This window comes from Rhinoderma darwinii, chromosome 2 (assembly GCF_050947455.1).
Source record: "Rhinoderma darwinii isolate aRhiDar2 chromosome 2, aRhiDar2.hap1, whole genome shotgun sequence".
In the NCBI taxonomy this organism is placed as follows: Eukaryota; Metazoa; Chordata; class Amphibia; order Anura; family Rhinodermatidae; genus Rhinoderma; species Rhinoderma darwinii.
This window is the reverse complement of record NC_134688.1, coordinates 58,377,054-58,404,003: the sequence shown is the minus strand read 5'-3', so window position 1 is coordinate 58,404,003 and position 26,950 is coordinate 58,377,054. Positions and strand designations below refer to the sequence as shown.

Sequence of the window (26,950 nt, the reverse complement as noted above, 5' to 3'; positions counted from 1 at the left end):
TTTTTTTAATTAACACTTTCTTACTGTACTAGGGGCTGCCATGTTTTATTTCATCTGTGTATGTGTCTCTTAACGACACATACACAGATGGAATACGGCAGCTACAATGCATAGGACACAATGAATGGCTCCCGTCCATTTCCCGAAAGAGGGCTGAAGAATCGGAAGCAGAATGCCTACAAACATCTGCACATTGATTTCAATGGGAAATACGGCGTTCTGTTCCAACGGGTCGTTTTTTTACACCTCATTTTCAAAAAACGGCATGTAAAAAGACACCCGTGAAAAAGAAGTGCATGTCACTTCTTGGGACGTTTTTGGAGCCGTTTCTCATTGACTCTATAGGAAAACAGCTCCAAAAACAGCCATAAAAAATGAAAAACGTGAGTTTGATTAAAAAACGGCTGAATATCAGGAGCTGTTTTCCCTTGAAAACAGCTCCGTATTTTCAGATGTTTTTTTTTAGTAAGCATGTGTACAAATCCTTAGCCTTTTGGTGTGTCCTACAGCTTCTGCCAGCTGCCATTTGTACAATCACTCCCAAAATGACAGCTGGACAATGCTTAGCAATTTGATGACACCTTTTCCTGGCTTGTAGCCAAAAATAGGGAGGGGGGGTGAGATTCTCTCCCACATTTACACATTTACAGCAGTCGTGAGTCAGGTTGCTTTGCCTTATTCACCTTCCTGTAATTCTGGGAAGTGCTCCCTCTGGTGGCCAACATTGGAAAAAACATGTCAAATTATAATTAAATTTGTAATACTTTCCACCAGGTGGAAGAAAGAAAAAAAAAAGCAAAAGACGTAAAAAATATAATAGAAATAAGTAACTTACTTAAAAAAAGGTTTAATTCGCGACACATTCCCTTTAAGCACAATGCTTTACTGACAATTATACTTAGAATTTGTGTACTACTAGGTAGCAACCAGGTAGCGGACTGCAGCCGCCCACCTAGATAGCAATTGACATCACTCGGGCACTATCCGGACACAGCTTTTCAGCTTACTTCTTGTCAGATCGCATTGATCTTTTTAATGCAATGTCAGCTGTTAATGTTACTCCTAAATTATAATAATAAAGTTATGTTTTAAATGTATGCACATAAATGTGTAGTTGGGAAATAGGGCTACTTTTGCCTTTGGCATTTAGTAATTATTAATTATTCATTTTTGCCCGCCCACTACCAGGGTTTCTCAAATTTCTTTATTGGAAGAACTCTGTTACTCTTATACTTTGGCCCCATGCACACGACCGTTATGGTTTCAACCTACCTCCGAGTTGTATGGAGCTGTAAAATGGTACCCATGGAAGTGTATGGGGCCATACTGTACCCCCATATGCTTTAGACTGCAAATAGAGGGATACAGTGTTTTCATACAGAATCTGGCATGCACAATCCAATGTCGTATTACAGGGGTATTCTCATCTGGACGCCTTCTTTCTAGGAGTGAATATTTACGTAATACAAGAGACATTATATGGTGGCACACGTAGTGCCTGTAGCTCCCTAGAACAGAGCCTCAAGGACACTTTGTGTATTCTGCCTTGCCCATCAGCCCTTAATAAAAAGCAGTTTTCACTAAAATAAACTAAGGTACGTTTTTGGTGTTTCCAATCGGAAATGTACATAATATATCTACAAACAGTCTTTATTTTCTCATTGACCCCACAATAATTTTTTTCTTTAAACAATTTTATTGCAGTTCTACTGTGATTACACAGTTTACCGTTTTATGTTTGGGGAAAAAAAAGGGAAAAGTAAAAGTCATATTTTCTGTTAACTGTTGCTTAGAATTTGCATACAATTAAGTTGCCTGCAGCAAAGTGGTCTGCACTGTTTGGCTATTAGTATAATTGCAAGAAAAGCTGAACACTGAACTTGCTGCATAGACAAGAATATTTTATTCCACTTGAACAGTCTCTTTTTTTTTTTACATTCCATTTACGTCAAATGGAAATGTATACGAAGGCAGCTTTAACATTGCACACTTTCCACATCTGGGCTTTTGTCTACAACTTAAAGCAAAAAGGGTAATTCAGAAAATGAAAAAAAATCCTGCGTTTAATGCTGTTATTCCACATTATGTTTTTTTTTTTTTAGTTTACTGCATTTGGTTGAGGTGTACGTATGTAAATGCACCCGTAATTCCACTTGACCATTTACAGCATTAGCGTCTACACATGTGACATTGTCATATCATGGACCCTGTATAGTGTCTCACCATGCATACATGCCGGGCCAGCCTTAGGTGGGATGGCGCCCTGTGCAGGACTCTATTGCTGCAATCCACAAATTAAAGATTAACCACAAATACAAACGTGCACATATCCGAACATATATACTGTACATACATAAAAACATATTTAGACATGCAGGCAAATATATATACACTACCGTTCAAAAGTTTAGGGTCACTTAGAAGTTTCCTTATTTTTTCAAGAAAAGCACAGTTTTTTTCAATGAAGATAACATTAAATTAATCAGAAATACACTCTATACATTGTTAATGTGCTAAATTACTATTCTAGCTGCAAACGTCTGGTTTTTAATGCAATATCTACATAGGTGTATAGAGGCCCATTTCCAGCATCCATCACTCCAGTGTTCTAATGGTACATTGTGTTTGCTAACTGTGTTAGAAGGCTAATGGATGATTAGAAAACACTTGAAAACCCTTGTGCAATTATGTTAGCACCGCTGTAAACAGTTTTGCTGTTTAGAGGAGCTATAAAACTGACCTTCCTTTGAGCTAGTTGAGAATCTGGAGCATTACATTTGTGGGTTCGATTAAACTCTCAAAATGGCTAGAAAAAGAGAGCTTTCATGTGAAACTCGACAGTCTATTCTTGTTCTTAGAAATGAAGGCTATTCCATGCGAGAAATTGCCAAGAAACTGAAGATTTCCTACAACGGTGTGTACTACTCCCTTCAGAGGACAGCACAAACAGGCTCTAACCAGAGTAGAAAGAGAAGTGGGAGGCCCCGCTGCACAACTGAGCAACAAGACAAGTACATTAGAGTCTCTAGTTTGAGAAATAGACGCCTCACAGGTCCTCAACTGGCAGCTTCATTAAATAGTACCCGCAAAACCTCAGTGTCAACGTCTACAGTGAAGAGGCGACTCCGGGATGCTGGCCTTCAGGGCAGAGTGGCAAAGAAAAAGCCATATCTGAGACTGGCTAATAAAAGGAAAAGATTAGTATGGGCAAAAGCACACAGACATTGGACAGAGGAAGATTGAAAAAAAGTGTTATGGACAGACGAATCGAAGTTTGAGGTGTTTGGATCACACAGAAGAAGATTTGTGAGACGCAGAACAACTGAAAAGATGCTGGAAGAGTGCCTGACGCCATCTGTCAAGCATGGTGGAGGTAATGTGATGGTCTTGGGTTGCTTTGGTGCTGGTAAAGTGGGAGATTTGTACAAGGTAAAAGGGATTTTGAATAAGGAAGACTATCAGTCCATTTTGCAACGCCATGCCATACCCTGTGGACAGCGCTTGATTGGAGCCAATTTCATCCTACAACAGGATAATGACCCAAAGCACACCTCCAAATTATGCAAGAACTATTTAGGGAAGAAGCAGGCAGCTGGTATTCTATCTGTAATGGAGTGGCCAGCGCAGTCACCAGATCTTAACCCCATAGAGCTGTTGTGGGAGCATTCTTGACCGTATGGTACACAAGAAGTGCCCATCAAGCCAATCCAACTTGTGGGAGGGCCTTCTGGAAGCATGGGGTGAAATTTCTCCCGATTTATCTCAGCAAATTAACAGCTAGAATGCCAAAGGTCTGCAATGCTGTAATTGCTGCAAATGGAGCATTCTTTGACGAAAGCAAAGTTTGAAGGAGAAAATTATTATTTGAAATAAAAATCATTATTTCTAACCTTGTCAATGTCTTGACTATATTTTCTAGTCATTTTGCAACTCATTTGATAAATATAAGTGTGAGTTTTCATGTAAAACACAAAATTGTCTGGGTGACCACAAACTTTTGAACGGTAGTGTATATATATATATATATATATATATATATATATATATATATATATATTTATATATACACTACCGTTCAAAAGTTTGGGGTCACTCAGACAATTTTGTGTTTTCCATGAAAACTCACACTTATATTTATCAAATGAGTTGCAAAATCACTAGAAAATATAGTCAAGACATTGACAAGGTTAGAAATAATGATTTTTATTTGAAATAATAATTTTCTCCTTCAAACTTTGCTTTCGTCAAAGAATGCTCCATTTGCAGCAATTACAGCATTGCAGACCTTTGGCATTCTAGCTGTTAATTTGCTGAGGTAATGAGGAGAAATTTCACCCCATGCTTCCAGAAGGCCCTCCCACAAGTTGGATTGACTTGATGGGCACTTCTTGCGTACCATACGGTCAAGCTGCTCCCACAACATTTCTATGGGGTTGAGATCTGGTGACTGCGCTGGCCACTCCATTACAGATAGAATACCAGCTGCCTGCTTCTTCCCTAAATAGTTCTAGCATAATTTGGAGGTGTGCTTTGGGTCATTGTCCTGTTGTAGGATGAAATTGGCTCCAATCAAGCGCTGTCCACAGGGTATGGCATGGCGTTGCAAAATGGAGGGATAGCCTTCCTTATTCAAAATCCCTTTTACCTTTTACAAATCTCCCACTTTACCAGCACCAAAGCAACCCCAGACCATCACATTGCCTCTACCATGCTTGACAGATGGTGTAAGGCACTCTTCCAGCATCTTTTCAGTTGTTCTGCGTCTCACAAATCTTCTTCTGTGTGATCCAAACACCTCAAACTTCGATTTGTCTGTCCATAACACTTTTTTCCAATCTTCCTCTGTCCAATGTCTGTGTGCTTTTGCCCATATTAATCTTTTCCTTTTATTAGCCAGTCTCAGATATAGCTTTTTCTTTGCCACTCTGCCCTGAATGCCAGCATCCCGGAGTCGCCTCTTCACTGTAGACGTTGCCAGTTGAGGACCTGTGAGGCGTCTATTTCTCAAACTAGGGACTCTAATGTACTTGTCTTGTTGCTCAGTTGTGCAGCGGGGCCTCCCACTTCTCTTTCTACTCTGGTTAGAGCCTGTTTGTGCTGTCCTCTGAAGGGAGTAGTACACACCGTTGTAGGAAATCTTCAGTTTCTTGGCAATTTCTCGCATGGAATAGCCTTCATTTCTAAGAACAAGAATAGACTGTCGAGTTTCACATGATAGCTCTCTTTTTCTAGCCATTTTGAGAGTTTAATCGAACCCACAAATGTAATGCTCCAGATTCTCAACTAGCTCAAAGGAAGGTCAGTTTTATAGCTTCTCTAAACTGCAAAACTGTTTACAGCGGTGCTAACATAATTGCACAAGGGTTTTCAAGTGTTTTCTAATCATCCATTAGCCTTCTAACACAGTTTGCAAACACAATGTACCATTAGAACACTGGAATGATGGTTGCTGGAAATGGGCCTCTATACACCTATGTAGATATTGCATTAAAAACCAGACGTTTGCAGCTAGAATAGTGATTTAGCACATTAACAATGTATAGAGTGTATTTCTGATTAATTTCATGTTATCTTCATTTAAAAAAACTGTGCTTTTCTTTAAAAAAAAAGGAAATTTCTAAGTGACCCTAAACTTTTGAACGGTAGTGTGTATATATATATATATATATATATATATATACATACACATAGGTAAATATATAGACACACACACGCACACACACAGGAGGCATGTATACACAAACTCACATATATATATATATATATATATATATATATATATATATATATATATATATATATATATATATATTTATATACACTGGTACATACTGTATATACATGCACAGAGACACATATATACCCACACGGGCACACATATACACAGTACAGATAATGTAGTAGATGTCGCCTGCAGTCCTATGTAACAACACAGATAACACACTGATAAATACACACACACACACACACACACACATATATATATACACACACAGACAAAAACACACACAGAAAAATATACACATACACAGAGACATATATACACATACATAGACACGCAAACACACATATACACACACATATGGGAACATATGTACACAGACACATATAGACACAAATAGACATTTACCATCCCACCTTGCTGCACAGGCTTCTTGTAGGACAGGCTGTGGGCGGAGCTTCTTCCTCTGCTCTTGCTGCCTCTGCTTTCTCAGTGTGTGTAACGAGGAGCAGAGAACAGAGCTCAAACGACCTGCACAGTGGCGCCCCCTACATGTGGGGCGGCTGCAGCGTCCGCACAGGTCGCACACCCCTAAGGCCGGCCCTGCATACATGTTACTTGCTACAAAGGTGAATACATCTGTAATACAGCATACGATTAAGCATGCAGTGATTTGTTTATACAACTGTGTTCCTGAGCCCCCATGTGCATAAGCTCACATTATTATTTCTTTCACAATGTAACCCCTTTCCATCGCAGCCATATTTCAAAAGCTATAACTTCTTTATTTTTCCGTCGATAAAGCCATATGAGGCCTTGTTTTTTGCGGGACAAGTTGTAGTTTTTCAGGGCACCATTTTTTGTAATGGGATGCTGAAACTCCATAGTTTTTTTGGTTTCGTTTTTACAGCATTCACGATGCAGTAAAAACTACATGTTAACTTTATTCTGTGGGTCAATACTATTACGGCGATAACCAAATTTGACTACTTTTACAAAGAAAAGAAAATTATTGTTAAAAACAAAAAAAAATTTGTGTCGCCATATTCTGGGAGCCATAATTTTTTTCTTTTTCAATTGACTGAGCTGTGTCATCACTTTTTTTTGTGGGATGAGCTTCCATGAGTTTCCATTTGTACTATTTTGGGGTACATGTGACCTTTTTATCACTTTTGATTTAATTTTTGTGGGAGACGAGGTGATAAAAAAAATCAATCCTCATGCTTTAATTTAGTTTTTTTAAGGTATTTACCGTGTGGCTTAAATAATGTTATATTGTAATAGTTTGGACTATTACGGCTATGGCGATACCAATTATATTCTTTTTACATTACTTATGGGGAAAAAGTTAGAAAAGGCTTTTATTTATATTTTTTTATGTATATAAAAACACTTTATTTATGTTTTTTTACGTTTTTTTTATCCTAAGGGACTTGAACAAGTGATCGTTGGATCGCTAGCACAATATACTGCAATACTTATGTATTGCAATATGTTGTGTTTTTTACCGACTTCTATTAAGCCATGCCTCTCGCCTTCAGTAGGCCCCAAGTCGTCTGGCGTGACAACCCTCAGCACGCGTCTATCACATAGCGGTGGGACAGATGGGCTGTCAGAGGGGGCCCCTGATTAAATGCCCAGGATCGGGTTATCGTAGTAGTAAAGAGTAATCTCTGATCCCAACCATTGCAGTGAGGTTTTTACTATAACATACAGCTGACACCTGCTAAGTACGGAGCGGGCTCAGCACGTGAGCCCACTCTATACTTCCCCTTCCTGGTTATGATGTAACTGTACGTCAATGTCGGGAAGGGGTTAAAGAGGACCTCTCGCCACTCTTGACATGTCTGTTTTAGTAAATACTTGTATGCCCATAAAATAAAGATTCTAGAGCATCTTTTCTTAGAACTCTGCGTTGTACCTTTTCTCCGTTATTCCTTTTACATATTCATGGACAAATTGACAATTAGGTGATTCCAACTGGGGGGGGGGTGTCCCTACACAGACTGACATTGTCCAATCAGTAATTACAGTCTCAGACTGTGTAGGAATACACCCCAATGACAAGGGGAATGGTAACACCCGGTTTTCAATTACACTGTAGAGTTCTAAGAAAAGATGCTCTAGAATTGTAGCAAGTCAGAACAGCTAACAGGTCGCCTTTAAACTGTCTTCTCCCCTAAAAATGGCGAGAAAAAAAAATCACCAGTAAACTTTTTCTGTTAGACCAATATATTTACCAGAACCCAACATATGAAAACTAGCAATGTATAGGAGACAAAATTGTAATCATAATTCATCTTTCTTCATGTTTACCATAAATATATTTAAAAACATTAAAGGAGTCACACTGGAAATACTGGTCACAAGGTCATAATTAATAGAATAGCTGCTACATAGATGTGATCGCAAAGGGTAACGTTGTAGTACATAAGTAAAGTGCAATAGGACATAAAGTTCAATACAACATGACGACCTGAGCTATAAAGAATGTATAACGAGGTTCCTACCCCAAGTAATGGTGGTCACTCAGATGATGCCAACCCAGAGGGGTGTTTCGGCACAAGCCTTGGTCTGGGGATGGAGTCATGCTGAGGCCAGCCACACATTTACACCGACAATGAACCAATCTAGGGAAGACATATACATACACTCCTCGACATTGAAATTGCAACACAAAGCAGGGCAAGCCGTAATGTCATGCAAATCGAGGAAGTAGCAGGTGTCGCTAAGATCTGTAAATGATCATATTTTCAGGCACCTAGCTCCAATCTGTGGCATGTGGGAGGTACATAAGAGCCAGATTGAAAGCAAAATTGTTTAGCCACATGAAACCTCAAAAATCGGATCAAGTGGTGTGGGATGATTGCGCAATGCCTTCTGTTCATCGACGTGCCAGTTATCGCCAGTTGTCGCAAACAGAGAGGGACAGAATCCTTGAACTGAGAAACCTTGGTTACGCGCCTGGGCCGAGATGTTAGCACTGTTCAACATTGCATGTCTCGGAGGTTGGGAGAACAACATTGAAAAGGAATGACAGCAAAAGGTGCCTGGAGGCGAACCTCTGCACAGACAGGTCGTCTGATTGTAAGAATGGCACGTAGTGATCCATTTTGTACTGCAACTGAAATTGGACGTCACATCCCAAGCCTAGGGTGGCAACCAGTGTCGACAAAAAAAGAAGGCGTTTGCATGACATTGGGATACGAGCCAGACATCCAGCTACAGGTGTTCCATTGATCACACACCACCGCTCTCAAAGGCTAGCATGGTGCAAAGCAAGACGGCAATGGAGGCTGAAAGGAGGTCTATCCTCTTCAGCGATGAGTACTGCTTTTGCCTTGGATGCAATGATAGCAGGAGATTGGTCTGGAGACCACATGGGGAATGGCATGAAGAGGTCTTCACAAGGGAACGTCACACCAGACCTACTCCCAGGATTAGGGTGTGGGGTGGCATAATGTATGGTAGCTGGAGCTCTTAATCTTCATTTCGGGTACACGAACAGCTCAGCTTTAAATTGATTTAGTCGTAGAACCAGTGGTACAGCCGTTTCTCCAAAGTGTCCCAGAAGCCGTTTTTCAACAGGACAACGTCAAACTGCACGTTGCACTTGCTACAGTGAGCATGGTGAGGAGTGTATGTATTCAAAAATTAAATTTAGCCGTTGGCGTCATGCCACGCATGGAATCTCCTAGCCTGAAACTCTGCGCTTCCGCGTCAGGTGACCGGCGCCGTTTATGTGATGTAGCGCGCCCGCAACACATATCACGCCACCATTTGTGATGCCAACAGTCACCATAGATAAAAAACGCAGAGTTTGGGATGCTCTTACACGCACACATGGAGTTAAATAAAAATTATGCTTTCTCTGGAGTAGTCCACCTATCATTAAGGGCACGTTCAGACGTGGCAGAATTTTTCCGCTGCAAATGTTGGTGCAGATTTGGGGCAATTACGCAACGAATCTGCACCAACATTTGGATATTTGACAGGTAATTCAGACGTTGCAGAAAACACAGCGGACTTGCCACAGATTTCAGTTTTTGCATTGCAAAGGCTGAAATCCGCAGTGAAATTCCGCTTCTTCTCCGCAACAGACAGTGCATTCTGCGGAGGGAAAATTCTGCACCGCAGCCTATGGTCCGCAGCGGAGTTTTCCGCAACGTCTGAACTGTATATGACTGAAATGTATAACTGAAATGTATAGAAACAAATGTAAAAAACGGCCGCTGGAGAATTCCACTGCGGACTGTCCGCAGCGGAATTCCACAGCAATTCCGCCACGTGTGAATGTGCCCTTATAATAACAGCATCCAGATATACCCTTAACTTTTATATATAAGAGCAGTACGGATCAAAGAGAGATGTAAAAGTGCTAATAACATAAAATAAGTTTAATTACAATAAAAATAAGTAATAACAATATATAATGTGAATAATATGAATGCACACCTCTTTAAAGTGACTAGTGCAATATAAGAACACATGGAACAAACCATTTGTGCCTAATATCTGTCTAAATACACCAATAATAATAATAATAAAAAAAAGGGTTTTTCAAGTTAATTCATGTACAATGCATGATACCTTATGTCTTAAAGCACCACAAATAATAAATATTGCAAATAATGAATACATATAGTGTGAAAAACAAATGACAAACATTATATATACATATATATATATATATATATATATATATATATATATATATATATATATATATATATATATATATATATATATAAAAATAATAAAACTCCAGAGTAATTAAATCAAAACACTAGGAGCATTGAACTTCATTAAGGGCATGACCACACGTGGCGGATTTCCTCCGCAACTGTCCGCATCAATGCCGCACAGAATCTGCGTTGCAGATTCTGCTGCGGATCTGCACAAAATGTGCAGTAAATTGATGCGGACTAGCTGCTGCGGACTGCGGTAAAAGTACTTCCCTTCTCCCTATCAGTGCAGGATAGAGAGAAGGGACAGCACTTTCCCTTGTGAAAGTCAAAGAAATTCATACTTACCGCCCGTTGTCTTGGTGACGCGTCCCTCCTTCGGCATCCAGCCCGATCTCCCTGGATGACGCGGCAGTCCATGTGACCGCTGCAGCCTGTCATTAGCCTGTGATTGGCTGCAGCCGTCACTTAGACTGAAACGTCATCCTGGGAGGCCGGACTGGAGACAGAAGCAGGGAGTTCTCGGTAAGTATGAACTTCTTTTTTTTTTACAGATACATGTATATTGGGATCGGTAGTCACTGTCCCGGGTGCAGAAACAGTTACTGCCGATCGCTTAACTCTTTCAGCACCCTGGACAGTGACTATTTACAGACGTCTCCTATCAACGCTCCCGTCTTTACGGGAGCCCCATTGACTTCCTCAGTCTGGCTGTAGACCTAGAAATACATAGGTCCAGCCAGAATGAAGAAATGTCAAGTTAAAAAAGCAAGACGGATCCGCAGCACACATAACATGTGCATGACAGCTGCGGACTTCATTGCGGAAATTAGAATCTCCATTGAAGTCAATGGAGAAATTCCGCCATGAGTCCGCCACTGCTCCGCAACAGACAGAGCATGCTGCGGACACCAAATTCCGCTCCGCAGCCTATGCTCCGCAGCGGAATTTTACGCCTCGTCTAAACGAACACTGCTAAATTAAAGTGTAAGTCAATGGACAAACGGCTCCGCTGCGGATTAACGCTGCGGAGTGTCCGCAGCGGAATTTAAGTGAAATTCCGCCACGTGTGAACCCAGCCTTACAGTTTCAGCAATCAAAGGAAGGGTATGTTCACATAGAGTGGATACGCTGTATAAAGGTACACAGCGTATCCACCCTGACGGCTGTAGTGAATTCTGGCTGAAAAACCGCACCAAATTGTGGTTCAGTTTTTCGCCTGGAATGTCCGCTGCGTAAAACAGAATAGAATAAAAACCGCGCACACATACCCTCTGACATCCTGCAGCCCGGCCTCCTGGGATGACGTTTCATCCCATGTGATTGGCTGCAGCGGTCACATGGGATGAATTGTCATCCCAGGAGGCCGGGCTGGATGAAGAAGCACAAAATTCTGGGTAAGTATATATTTTTTTTTTTATTTCTGAGTTGCCATTTTTTGTGGTGGAATCGCAGCTTTCCCGCTTCAAAAATTGCAACATCTGCTATTTGTTGCAGGTTTTACCTCACATTGAATTCAATGGGGAAAACTCGCAAGAAAAAAGCAGCGATTATACAAATACAATTGACATGCTGTGGATTAAAAAATACGCACCGCAGGTCAATTTCTGAGCGTTTTTCCGCGTATCATTTACGCAGCGCGTGGATGAGATTTGTTCAAATCTCATCCAATTTGCCAATACTGTAATATGCTGCAGATTTTCCGCAAAGAAATCCGGTGTGGAAAATCCGCAGTATTTACTCTACGTGTGAACCCGGCCGAACAGTGAAAAACTCAGGGTCTTGTTGAGGCCCTTTGGTATTAAGGTTTTTAACTGTCAGATCCACTTACTTTCACATAGGTATTTTGGGTAAATCACATCCACTCATTCGTAGATCAATATATTCTATCCTTAGACATGCATTGGTGATGTCATTTAAAGAGGCTCTGTCACCACATTATAAGTGCCCTGTCTCCTACATAAGGAGATGGGCGCTGTAATGTAGGTGACAGTAATGCTTTTTATTTAAGAAAACGATCTGTTTTCACCACTTTATTAGGGATTTTAGATTTATGCTATTATCGATACTGAAGTGTTTAGACAGTGAATAGACATTCCACGGGATGTCTATTCACAATCTCTGCACTTCGTTACTGTTTCTATGGTAGTTACAGCAGAGGAAGCGTAATCTCGTTGTAACCTGACATCTACAGCTTAATCTCGCGAGATTACGCTTCCTCTGCTGTAACTACCACAGAAACAGTAACGAAGTGCAGAGATTGTGAATAGACATCCCGTGGACTGTCTAAACACTTCAGTATCGATAATGTGTTAGTATAAGACAGCACATAGCGATCTAAAAGGATCCCTATGCGCTGTCTAAATGAATGGAGAGGAGTACATGACGCTGATTGGTCAGCGTCATACACTCCTCTGTACAACGCCCACTTGGTCTAAAGTAAAAACACGCCCACTTGGGCATTAAGCAACTCATTAGCATAAACCTAAAATCGCTAATAAAGTGGTGAAAACAGATCGTTTTTTTAAATAAAAAGCACTGCTGTCACCTACATTATAGCGCCGATCTCCTTATGCAGGACATAGGGTACTTATGTGGTGACAGAGCCTCTTTAAAGTGTTTAGTAATGGGTTTGAGTTTCTTAATGTCCTCATCGTCCCTGGCAGCCTCAATATCCCTAATGTATTCACTTATACGTAATCCCCTGCTGGTCAATCCCACATAGATATTATTACAGGGGCACAAGGCATAGCACACCACTTCTATAGTGGAGCATGTAATATGCCTGTATGCATGGCATCTAAATCAGAAAATGCATTAGTTTGTTCTATAAATGGGACTGCAATACATTTTTCACATGGATAGCAGTCCCATTTTGGTCCCTTTGACTCAAATCCTCTTTAAGGACGTATTGGAGGAAGATAACTTTGAACTATATATGTCTTTTGTTTATGGCTGGATAAGGAGTCAAGATCTTTTCTAGAGTACGATCTGTCAAGAGAATCTGCCAATGTTTTTGCAGAAATCCCCTCATCTCCTTCCATCTGGAATGATATGTAGTAATGTATCTCACCTGGTTGTTAACCCTGCTACGGTGCACTGGGCTAACAACTACAGCTGCTACAGGGATTGAGAGCCAGCTTTCTCAGATTCCTGGGTAGTAAATTCAACTAGTTATGCAGCGATTTAGAGCAGGGAATAAATTACTTCATAACTAAGCAGATATGCACCACTCTTGTCCATGAGCTGCCTATGCTATTCCACTCACACACATTGAAGTGAATGGGGCAGAGCTGCAATACCATACACAGCCTTTGGAAAAGATGGCGCTGTTTCAGCTCCTTGATTTGTTGAGTATGGGACTGACAAAAATGTAATATGTATAAAAAGCCACATTGCAAATACATAACTTGTTGTTACAGTCATTATAGATGCTACAGTATCTAAAACGTATACTTCCATCATATATTTTTCTTTTCCTCAGCTGTCTCCATAGCTGCCATGATGTCATCCTAAGAAGAAGCAGTTTGGGCAGCTGGGGCTTTAGTATAGTTGGAGGTTATGAAGAGAACCATACAAATCAGCCTTTCTTCATTAAAACCATAGTTCTTGGGACACCTGCATACTATGATGGGCGACTTAAGTGAGTATGATTCAGCAATGGAAGCCGGCTGCATCATCCATATACTATTTTTACTCTGCCTGATATTTGTATGTTAAATCAAATAGTTAATGGCTGACAAATTTAACTCTATGTATAGATCCAGTGATTTTCCAATCACATGTCTCTGGGCCTTTTATATTGATGGCCTATCCTTAGGATAAATAATCAATATCAGATCAGTGGAAGTCCGACAATCGGCACCCCACCGATCAGCTTAATAAAGGGTCCACAACATTCATGGACGCGACCTCTTCAGTGTTTACCAGGCAGAGCGCCGTACACATCCGTAGCGGTTGTGCCTGGGATTTCATCTTACTCCCATTCACTTGGATGGGACCGGAACTGCAATTCCAGGCACATCTGCTATGAATGTGCACGGTGCTGTGTCTCTACACTGGGAAAAGGCTGTGGCGAGGATCGCCGTGGCCCCATCAACAGGCTGATTGGTGGGGGTGTCTGGAGTTGGACCCCCACCAATCGGATAGTCCTAAGGATAGGCTATCCATATAAAATGCCTGGAGAATTTAATGATTGAACAGATGTGTATGCATATATATATTTATATATTTATATATATGGGCTAGTATATACAAATGTGTCCTTTCTTACCTTTTTTCTTATCTCAACATATCCTGAAATGTGTGGCGTGAGATGACCAGCTTTTTTTTTTTAAAAAAAACATGATTTTGCGATACTCTGTCATGAGATGTGTATGCTATTTGTGTCTATGTGTGGCCCCCAGTGGTTGTGATGTGAATTGCAGCCTGTCACAGGTTTTGCCCGATATTGTATTAAAATTATTTAATGAGAAATGGGAGTCCTTAACCAAATTCAGGCAACGGTAAGGGGGGACACATCTGTATGGTCGTTTGCAGTCTATATTCCCATACAATGGAAGATCGATATTGGAAAGGTTTAATGTGTGGTTTGTGTAGGTCTTATCCAAGACCAGAGTAAGAAAGGCATGAAACCAAATTTTTTCTTATTTGTGCCTAGGACAAAAAGTCCTGTCCATGAACATATTTTAGGAAACATATAGGAATTGGGTCTAGGCCGCTAATGGCCTTCTACCCATACTGGGTTGGACAACACCAGGTTTAATTTCATAGCATCATAACTACAGTTCTAAAACCAAAAAGTAGTTTTGGTACACACAAAGACCTATCTGCATAGGATGGATGGGTGGAGACCTGATTGTCCTCAGACTGGAAATGTCGCTAGGGAAGAAGCTCTTTTAGAATCAAATTACTTTACTTTGTTTTTCCTATTTCACCAAAGAAGAATTTGCACGACCGATACAATCTAGAGTATATTATCCAACTCTTGTATTACAATGTGTGAGTAGATGCCATATGTTGTTTTTTTTTTATTTTTGTCTGTCTTGTTTTTTTGTACGTTGCCATTTTCAATGAATGGATTGGATTGTGGAACGCCTATACTGTAATGTCTATCTACACGTGAATTATTTCCCATTGCAGGTGTGGAGACATGATTGTTGCTGTTAACGGCTTGTCTACTGTTGGAATGAGCCATTCTGCTCTAGTCCCAATGCTTAAGGAACAAAGAAGCAAAGTCACACTAAGTGTTATCTCCTGGCCCGGAAGCCTGGTCTAAGTGAATCTTACCGAATTGTTGTGATACATCTTCTGTGCTCTAGAGCTGGTTCAGAGCTGGTCCTCATCTCAGCATTACACACTTCACGGAAAGGTGCTCAGAAGTGATAGATATGTGTTGTAAGACCTTTGAAGTTCATATCGAGGTGAGAAGACTCACATGAGGGGCTTGAACATACTCACTACATGCGCTTGTCTGGTAATAAGGCGTCATAGCTTTTCTTCCAGCCATCCGAAATAAAATATTTTGACCGAGTCTGTAGATTGTGCTGCGCTATCATCTCATATACAATAAAGTTTTGCTGTAGAGGTTATGTAAAGCCAATGAGTAAATGTTTTTGGGGGGTTTTCTTTCGTGCCATGGTTAGTGTTTGATGGTTCTCGCTACATTGTCAGTGACGAAACCTGTACCACCATCTTTATTATACAAATTTTCTCCGTAAATGAAAAGCCTGACCATTTCTTTATAGACTTTTTTGCTGCTACAGGACCCTTTATTGGTTTACCTCATGGGGACATTGCCAGTAATGTGTGTCCTTTAAGAATTATATCATTCACCTGCCTGTGGCGGCTTTGAGAATTCTTAAAATAATATGGGGGGGCCAAAGTTAAACTTGGGTTTTGTACTGTGCAATAAATGTTCTTCTTTTTTGCTAAAAAAAAAAAAAGTAATTTGATACACAACGTATCCTTGACAAAGGACAAGGGGATTCATCTTAACGTTTACCTTCCTGATAATGAATGTGTTTTTTTGTTAGTATGAACAAAATTTTGATATTTTTACTGCAAGATTTCTATTTGGACGTGCTCGTGGACTTTTTACAAAGTTGGACATTAAGGCAACTTTTTGAACTAAGATTGCTTCAATTGAGAACTGGAATCTTTGGGTTTCCCCCACCTGTTGCTACCAGACAATAAAAGACATGCAATTTCTGAATTTGATGAGCATTGCAGGAGAAGGTATTTGGTATCTATGCATCACGGGATATGTATTTCAACATTGATGCTGTTTTCTTTTCAGCACAGGGTGTGCATGTTGCCTTTATACAGCATGTGACCATTTTGTGGGCTGAATCATTTTTGTATGAATGAGGCCTAAGGCTCTGTTCACATTAGCGTTGTGGCTACCATTTTCAAACAGATCTAAACTGACGAGGACAGTCCCTATTAAATTTCAATGGAATCAGACTGCGCTATTTTTTCTGCCAAGAATACCAGAATGGCCGAGGGAATGGCCGATGAAACCCCCCGATGAATGCCCCTTAGGCAGATGTGAACAGAGCCTAAGAGTTGACTAGTAAACTGTAGGATTAAAAAGTAACTCCATCCAAGATTGGACATTTTTTTTGTCCTTTTATTTTGTTCATGTATCTTTGGTTTGAGATGGTTGCCTGGGAGCTCTCGGTAATCAGCTACTCTTAGCAGGGAAATTGCAAAGGAATTAGTCATTTTTCTACTGTTGCGCAAACAACGTGGCTTCCATAGAAATAAATGGGTGTCCCCTCTATAAAATCACCATGTGGTATGGATTTGTCTCACCAAGTCAATGTTGCAGATTTAGTAAGGCCTTATTCACACGAACGTGTGTCAAATCAGTTGTGAAAAAACAGTTTGGGACCTGAGTTCACAGATCCCTCATAGTCTTGAGTCTTTCGAGGAATCCGTGAGAATGGGCAAAAATAGGAGATGTCCTATTTTGTCACAGGTTTTTCACACGGTCCGTTAAAAAAAACGGCTGTGTGAATAGCTTCATTAAGACTGGCATTTCATACGCTAGTCTTAGCTATCTGCTCCTCTGGAGTAAGATGCAACAGATGTATTTAGAGACACACGTAATAAATCTATGGCATCTTCCAGCCGTTTGGCGCATCACTTCTCCTCTCCGCCTCCCACAGCGTGCCGCGGCTCATACAAGGTCCTGATACTGAGCAGCATCAGAGTCTTATATGTGACGTACATTCAACCTCATCAGTGCTGCGTCGCATACAATGTCCTGATGCTGCCCAGCGTCAGTACGTTGTATGAGTTGCCGATCGCTGAGGGAGACTGAGAGGACCCAGAGGAGAGAAGATGAGTGTTGAGATGAGCATAATTTTTTTTTAAATTATTTATTTATTTAATTGTCAGAAGGGAGTTTGGGGAGTAGTCTGATGAGGGCAAGATACGGGGCCTGGCATGAGCCTCTACTTTGCTACGCCCCACAGAGTGAAATATACTCTAGCTAGGAGCTTGCATAGATTTCCACTACAATTTCCGCCAGTTTTTTGGCGCAAATGATAATAAATGTGTCAAGCCGCTGTGACCCATCATTGTGTGAAACCACTCCCCTTTTTGCAAAAGTGGGAGGGACGGCGTAAATAGGTCTCTTTTGCGACTTTTCTACACCAGAAAACTGGCATAGGAAGGTTAATAAATTCCCCCCAATGTCTTTACGATGTGGATTTTTTTTATACGTATTTTGATCAGATACTCATGAGATCTACCATAGTCCCACCATCCTTTCACAGTATTACTAACATGCACAAGAATACCATTTATCTTAAAGACGTTCCCATGCATTGAGGTCAAGATTGCCTTTAGACTGGATTCTCAAAGGGTATGTTCACACGGTCCGTAAACCCCCCGAAAAACGGCAAAAAATGCGGGGGCTGAATGCCTCCAAACATCTGGCCATTGATTTTAATGGGAGAAACGGCATTCTATTCCCACGGGGCGTTTTTTTACGCGGTCGTTTTTAAAAACGGGCACGTAAAAAAACGCTTTGTAAAAACAAGTGCATGTCACTTCTTGACCAGTTTTTGGACCCGTTTTTCATTGACTCAATAGAAAAACAGCTCCAAAAACGGCCGTAAAAACCGCTAGTTGCTTAAAAACCGGCTAAAAATCAGGTGCTGTTTTCTCTTGAAAACAGCTCCGTATTTTCAGCCATCTTCTGTTTGCCATGTGAACATACCCAAACAGCATTTTGCTGCGTTTTTTGTGCTGTTTTCACTACCATTCTTCACAGCGTATTTTTAGATGAAAAAAACCCGCTACGGCCAGGAGTTACTTTGAAGTCCGTAGTAAAATATAGAAATCACTATATACAATGCATTTTGGTTTAAATGCCACGAAAAAAATCTTGAAATTTGTTTTGTTTTTTAAAGCCTTAGGCTGAATTCACAACTGTCCCGTACTGTAATGATGTTTTCAGTACGGGACAGTTGTCCCGCAGCGAGGCAGGGACTCCTAGCGTCGTACATAACTATGATGCTAGGAGCCCGGCTCCCTGCAGTGTGTTCGGTCCAGGACTTTTTTGGAATGTATATACTGTAGCACTGGTGTCGTATTGCAACATTCATTTGTCTCACAGGGTCCTCATTGATAAAATAAATATATATAAAATATATATATATATATATATATATACATAAAAGTTAGGACCAGAGAGACTGAGGCACAGTAAATTGAGCAACATTACAAGACAATAACAGCACAAGCCTCAGAGTATGAATAGGCGACGTTCTCTCAATATTATTTCAACATACAAAATGGTTACTTCCACTATGAAGGCAAAACATAAACATGTTCCCTTTTACGACCAATTTTTTAAAATGCCTAATGCATCTGAAATAAATTAACCTTTCAAATAGTCTTTATTAAAAAAAAATGCCTACCGTTTTGTGTCTACAGCTCCTATGCAGATCTTTGTGTTTCCAGGGTAACAGACTACAAACCATGTGTTATTAAATCCTGCATCCATACTCACTTCTATTAGTCCCCTACTTCTTGTACCCTAGCAAATGTATAGCAAAAAGTAGGGAGATGGAAGAGTGTGATTGCAAGATCAGACTACACAGAGTTTGTAGTCTGTAACCATGGAGACATATAGGTCTGCATAGGAACTCTACACACAAAACAATCATGTATTTTTCATTAAGATTATTTGCAAAGTTGGTTCATTTTTTATTTTAGTAGAATTTGCGCAAATAAAAATTGGTTGTGAAGGTGGATATAACCTTGAAGGCCAGTGGTAGACAACGTTCAGTCGTGTCATCCTGAAATGTTGTGTCTTTCATGCAATTTATGTAACTTTCTCACCTCTCACACCAAAAGATGTGAATGGAAAAAGTTGTGTAACATTTTGCATGACTGCCTTGATCTTCATTGACCTCTACTGGAGTTCGACTGTTGTGGGTTTGTGCAACTTACTGCATCCCTATGGGTGCAACCGTTGTTTGAAATGAAAATACAAATGGAAAAAAATTATAATCTCTAAATGAATGTCAATGAATATCACTTGCCTCAGTAATTCACATGGTCGCACATTTTAGGTAATACGAGGAACTTAACCCTCTATTTAGATCTCTGTAGAACATTTCCTTCTATGTTGTTCACAAGTCATGGATATTGTTTGCTGCATTGATTGGAAGCTTGACGAATGATGTACAACAACAAAAATAAACTGTAAAGTGGGTCAGTTATATGTCCTGTACTTTTTGTTAGTAGTAATCCATTATATGGGATGAATAAGATTGTAGGAACATTCAGTAAAAAGTCCTTGACCCAGCGGCGGACACAGACAGAGGACGCCTGTGCAAGAACAGTATATGAGCCCCATGCTCTCTCATATAGCTCATGATACAACATCCCTTATGTCTCTCACACAATCAACCTGTAATAGGGAGCCATGAAATTCATTAGCTCAGTCCCTTCATGCAATCTAATAGTCAGTAGGAAGCTGCTTTTAAGCTTGCAGTGGCCCTCTTACCTACTGGGCCCCTGTGCAGCTTCACAGGCTGCACATATAGTATGTCCGCCCCTGCCCTGTCCCCTGCTCCGACAGTTGGGGCAGGCAACAGCAGCCGCATCCAGGCGTAGAGTAAATAGAGAGGTGGCCGCACATGTATACGTCTCTTTCCATTCAAGACTGGGAAACAACTGCCTAGCCTGGTGGAATAGCGGTCCGGGCATCCCTTTCCTCCCAATAGGACCCTCACCTTTTAGATATTTAAGGCTAAGATAAGAAAACTCCTTTAAATTTGGGAACAGTAAAATAAGTACACAAACATCCTTGAGAAACAATATGCCATTGAGGCAATTTTTCTATGAAAATACTTTTGTACATGTTGAGCTTAAATATTGCAGACTGAAGTTTGAGATTTTGAATGATTAAAAACCAGTAATGACCAGAATAAGGATATGTTCACATCTGCATTAGAGGCGTAATTCGGTACCTTGGTTGTAGATTCCCTAAGATCTGCCAGGAACAAAAGCACTATATCTGGCATTATTCTTAACCTGACGGTCCCCATTATAAGTCAATGTGGTCCATCGGGCGCCGGTGGTATCTGTTGTACTCAGGGGCGTAACTAGGAAAGACTGGGCCCCATAGCAAAATTTTGACTGGGGCCCCCCCTCCCCTGGGTGTCATACAACCCTCCTTGTAGATAGTGCCTTTTTTACAGCCCCCCCTGTAGATAACGCCATACAGCCCCCTCTGTAGATAGCGCCATACATCCCCCTGTAGATAGCGCCATACATCCCCCTGTAGATAACGCCATACAGCCCCCTGTAGATAACGTCATACAGCCCCCCCTGTAGAGAGCGCCATACAGCCCCCTCTGTAGAGAGCGCCATACAGCCCCCTCTGTAGAGAACGCCATACAGCCCCCTCTGTAGATAACGCCATACAGCCCCCTCTGTAGATAACGCCATACAGCCCCCTCTGTAGATAGCGCCATACATCCCCCTGTAGAAAACTCATACAGCCCCCTCTGTAGATAGCGCCATACATCCCCCTCTGTAGATAGCACCATACAGCCCCCTTTGTAGATATCTACAGAGGGGGCTGTATGGCGTTATCTACAAAGGGGGCTGTATGGCGTTCTCTACAGAGGGGGCTGTATGGAGTTATCTACAGAGGGGGCTGTATGGCGTTATCTACAGAGGGGGCTGTATGGCGTTATCTACAAAGGGGGCTGTATGGCGTTCTCTACAGAGGGGGCTGTATTGCGTTATCTACAGGGGGGCTGTATGGCGTTATCTACAGAGGGGGCTGTATGGCGTTATCTACAGAGGGGGCTGTATGGCGTTATCTACAGAGGGCTGTATGGCGTTATCTACAGAGGGGGCTGTATGGCGTTATCTACAGAGGGGGCTGTATGGCGTTCTCTACAGTGGGGGCTGTATGGCGTTCTCTACAGAGGGGGCTGTATGGCGTTCTCTACAGCGGGGCTGTATGGCGTTATCTACAGAGAGGGCTGTATGGCGTTATCTATAGAGGGGGCTGTATGACGTTCTCTACAGGGGGGCTGTATGGCGTTCTCTGCAGGGGGGGCTGTATGGCGCTAACGCCATACGCCCCCCTTGTAGAGAACGCCATACAGCCCCCCCTGTAGAGAACGCGATACAGCCCCCCCCCTGTAGAGACCGCCATACAGCCCCCCCTGTAGAGAACGCCATACAGCCCCGAACGCCATACAGCCCCCCTGTAGGGAACACCATACAGCCCCCCGTAGGGAACGCCATACAGCCCCCCCTGTAGGGAATGCCATACAGCCCCCCCTGTAGGGAACGCCATACAGCCCCCCCTGCAGAGAACGCCATACGGCCCCCCCGTAGAGAACGCCATACAGCCCCCCCTGTAGGGAACACCATACAGCCCCATCTGTAGGGGACGCCATACAGCTCCCCCCTGTAGGGAACGCCATACAGCCCCCCTGTAGGGAACGCCATACAGCCCCCCCCCCCTGTAGGGAACGCCATACAGCGTCCCCCCTCCCAAAAAAATGCGACCTGCAGTGTGTCCTACAAAAGACATATATCCCCTATCCACAGGAGAGGGGATGGATACATGTGTGATCGCTGGCATTGATAGGGAGAACGGGGGACCGAAAGTCCCCACCAAGTTCTCCATGACATACCTCTGACTTCCGGCGTCTGCGCAGTTCAATAAAAATGAAAGGAGCGCTGGTCACGCATGCGCACAAGCGCGACCCGCGCTCCATTCATTTCTATGGAGCTGCCGACACAGACCCCGGAAGTCCGAGGTTTGTGATGGAGAACTTCAGGGGATTTTCAGTCCCCCGTTCTCCTTATCGCTTCCAGCGATCACACATGTATCCCCTATCCTGTGGATAGGGGATACATGTCTTTTGTTTAATGGCAGAGCGGGGAGATACCTCCCTGCTCTGCCGTAGTGTTCAGTGGCATCGCGCTGCAGCAGCCATAGCGGCTGCTAGCGGAGCCTCCAGCCCTCATGCCGTGGTCCCCGTAGCAGCCGCTACGGCTGCTACGGCGGTAGTTACGCCACTGGTTGTACTACTTATCCGGCACTGCATCGTGATTTCAATTATAGACAGAAGGCTTGATGCAGATGTGAACAGAGCCTTACATATGTGGTAAAGACTATATAGGGTTAATACTCTACTGCCTAAATTCGGTATAGTTGGAGGTCATGATGACCACATTTTTGCTAATACTCCCTAATAAATGCTACAAGGGAGTTTACCACCTTCTTTCTGAAAATGTACAAGACACAGCGAAGAAGCTATTTATTACTTTTTCATGAAGCACTGGAGTCCTGGGTTGGAAACCAACCAGGGGCAACATCTGCTTGGAGTTTGTATTTTCTCCCCATGTCTGTGTTGAATTCCTTCTGGTTCTCCAGTTTCCTCCCACACTCCAAAAACACACTGGTAGGATAAAGGGCTTCCTAGTTTGCGTGTGTCTGAAATAGTAACATTAGATTGTGAGCCCCACTTGGGCAGGGACCGTTTGATTGATGCATTCTCTGTACAGCGCTGCAGAATATGTGCGAGCTATATAAATAATGGCAAATAAATCAAAAACAATGAGCACATTCTGTATGTTGTTGTGTTTTTATACTATATACAAGTTTCAGAAACCAATCCTTGTGAATGGAAACACAGACCAGAGTAAGGCTGGGTTCACACAGAGTTTTTTGCAGGCAGAAAATCTGCCTCAAAATTCAGTTTGGAATTCTGAGGCAGATTTTGCTCTGCCTGCACGCCGATTTTCGCAGCGTTTTTTGCCCACGGCCATTGAGCGCTGCGGGCAAAAAATGCAGCAAAATACTCTTTCTCTGCCTCCCATTGATGTCAATGGGAGGTCAGAGACGTAAACGCCCAAAGATAGGTCATGTCGCTTCTTTTTCCCGCGAGCCGTTTTTAATGGGAGGCATTTCCGGCCATTTTCCGATGCAGTTTCCGCGTCAAAAAATGTGTAAAAAAAAAACTGTGTGAACTCCCCCTTACGATGTATGGAGACAAACTTTCAGAGTTAGGATTTGCTATACCGTGAAGTGTAAATAGACCATTAAAAGAAGATATCCAAGACTTTTTTTACAAAAAGTCTAGGGCAGGTAATTGTGTCAAATATTAAGATACTCACCAGATACTCAATCAGATATTCACCGCTGAAATGCCCCCCACCCACGCTCCAGCGCATCAGCTCCATTTCCCGTTGCTCCGGTCCCAGAAGCTCCTGCAGCGGTCGTTTGCTGTTGCAGCTACTGATTGACCTCATCGGTGATGCTGCCATGAACAACATGTAACCGCTGAGATCTGTGATAGTCTACAGCGGCACATGACAGAAGAATGGCACGTCACCGCTGCAGAATCTGCTGAGACTGGAGCGGGGCATCATTTCAGGGGTTAGTATCAAGTTTATTATTTTATACCATTACCTGCACTAGAATTTATTTATTTTTTTAAAGTCCCGGATAACCCCTCAAACCTAGGTTCACATGACATTTGGGCTCTACATTCAATGTATACGCTGATAAACTCTCCAGATGTATACATCTAATATGCCCGTAGATGCAAGTTGTATGCCAAAAGAGTGTCCTTTTGATGTACATTGATATACTCTACTATGTAAAAAATTGTAGTTGACTGTACTTTTTAATACTATGTGGTATACGGTTTTTAAATGGGTGGCAAACGTATGCGACAATATAGGCATTAAGTTGCATATATCTAGGGCATTTGTTTAGCAGAAATTTGATAGTGAAGAAATACTCTATAACAGGGGTTTTTAAACACGCGGGCCGCGGGCCGCATGTGGCCTTGGGGCTGTCATTTGTGACGCGTGGGGCACCGAAGCTCCCTCAGGAGAGGAGAGAGCAGGCCGAAGGAGCACAGTCCCTTTCCTGCACTGCTGGATCATTGGTGGTAGGTGAGCAATGGCCACAAAGCCCCCTGTAGATAGTGCAACACCATGTTGACAGCGATACACCCCCCTCCCTTACTGTACACTGTAGTTAGCTCCAGTGAAGTTCACTCTAGGAGTGGAATCCCCAGCCAGAGCATTGCTGAGACTCGGGCCGGGGCCAGAGGAGCCCCTGAAGCAGGGGCGGATTGGCAATGTGAACTACAGGGAAGATTTCCGGTGGGTCGGTCAGTTAGTGGGCTGGCGCTATACCTCCAGCTTCCGGCTCCCCTGAACGCAGCACACTCTGTGCCACTTGGAATTGCTGATTGGATGAGAGCCTGCCAGTCTCCCTATCTGACAGGCATTTATCCAATCAGCGGGTTCTCTTGCAGCTTTGGGAGAACCAATGGAGTGACAGTGGACGGAGCCATGACGAGAGCGGCCATGTAAGTTAAGGGCAAATTACAGGAGATAGTGAGAGAGCCTATGCTGCAACGTACTACTAAAACTGAGAGTAATGTTAGGGGGGGGCAATGTCTGATTATATTTAATGTGCTGGGGCACATGAGAAGAAAAGTTTAAAAAAATTCCGCGCATCATAAGGCTGGTTTCACATACCGCAGTCAAAATGCATTTTTTACTGCACTATTTCCCGCAATTTTCCAAAACATAGCGGCAAAAGCGCACCATTTTGCCGTGATTTTCCGAAAATTGCTGCAAAACCGAACAGTTTTCCTGCAATATTTCCAAAAATGACAGCAAAACCACCCCGTTTTGATGCGATTTTCTTGGAAAATGGCTGCAAAATGGTGCGCTACAAAATTTTGACCGCGGAATGTAAACCCAGCCTCATGAATATGCGCCGCTCCTGTCCCCTGTTCTATAATTCTGGGTTCACACATCGCAGTCAAAATGTGTCTTGACTGCGCCGGGAAAACAAAGCCGCAGGCTGGGTTTCCACATACACTACCGTTCAAAAGTTAAGGGTCACTTAGAAATGTCCTTATTTTTGAAAGAAAAGCACAGTTTTTTTCAATGAAGATAACATTAAATTAATCAGAAATACACTCTATACATTGTTAATGTGCTAAATGACTATTCTAGCTGCAAACGTCTGGTTTTTAATGCAATATCTACATAGGTGTATAGAGGCCCATTTCCAGCAACCATCTCTCCAGTGTTCTAATGGATGATTAGAAAACACTTGAAAACCCTTGTGCAATTATGTTAGCACCGCTGTAAACAGTTTTGCTGTTTAGAGAAGCTATAAAACTGACCTTCCTTTGAGCTAGTTGAGATCTGGAGCATTACATTTGTGGGTTCGATTAAACTCTCAAAATGGCTAGAAAAAGAGAGCTTTCATGTGAAACTCGACAGTCTATTCTTGTTCTTAGAAATGAAGGCTATTCCATGCGAGAAATTGCCAAGAAACTGAAGATTTCCTACAACAGTGTGTACTACTCCCTTCAGAGGACAGCTCACACAGGCTCTAACCAGAGTAGAAAGTGGGAGGCCCCGCTGCACAACTGAGCAACAAAACAAGTACATTAGAGTCTCTAGTTTGAGAAATAGACGCCTCACAGGTCCTCAACTGGCAGCTTCATTAAATAGTACCCGCAAAACGCCAGTGTCAACGTCTACAGTGAAGAGGCGACTCCGGGATGCTGGCCTTCAGGGCAGAGTGGCAAAGAAAAAGCCATATCTGAGACTGGCTAATAAAAGGAAAAGATTAATATGGGCAAAAGCACACAGACATTGGACAGAGGAAGATTGGGAAAAAGTGTTATGGACAGACGAATCGAAGTTTGAGGTGTTTGGATCACACAGAAGAACATTTGTGAGACGCAGATGTAAAGGATCTACCAGACACAGCTTCTGTGTCGACGCCCGTGGTTAGTCAGTCTGCACCTGCTCCTAAGTCTGATCGAGTGACCCCTTCTTCTACCAATCAGGCTGGGAGGCTGAGGAGTGGGAGAGCCTATCACAGCCTGGCCAGACGGAGCTAGCTCCCGCCCTCTGTCTATTTATACCTTCACTTCCTGCTCCTCCTTTGCCTGTGATTCTGTCTGTTTCCTGGCTCTGCTGCTGCTTGTACTTTTGTCCTCTGCGC

At 42.3% G+C, this 26,950-nt stretch overlaps 1 protein-coding gene across 2 annotated transcripts in view; it reads left to right on the top strand.

Moving 5' to 3' along the window:
- The window catches only part of LNX2 (ligand of numb-protein X 2), a 139,258-nt gene extending 118,076 nt beyond the window's left edge, over window positions 1-21,182 (top strand). For both annotated transcript variants that reach the window (XM_075851670.1, XM_075851671.1), the window contains 2 exons: window positions 13,892-14,050; window positions 15,550-21,182. In XM_075851670.1, coding sequence (XP_075707785.1) covers window positions 13,892-14,050; window positions 15,550-15,685 — 295 coding nt within the window. In that variant the 3' untranslated portion in view covers window positions 15,686-21,182. The remainder of the gene's footprint in view (window positions 1-13,891; window positions 14,051-15,549) is intronic.
- The last annotated feature ends 5,768 nt before the right edge of the window (window positions 21,183-26,950 follow it).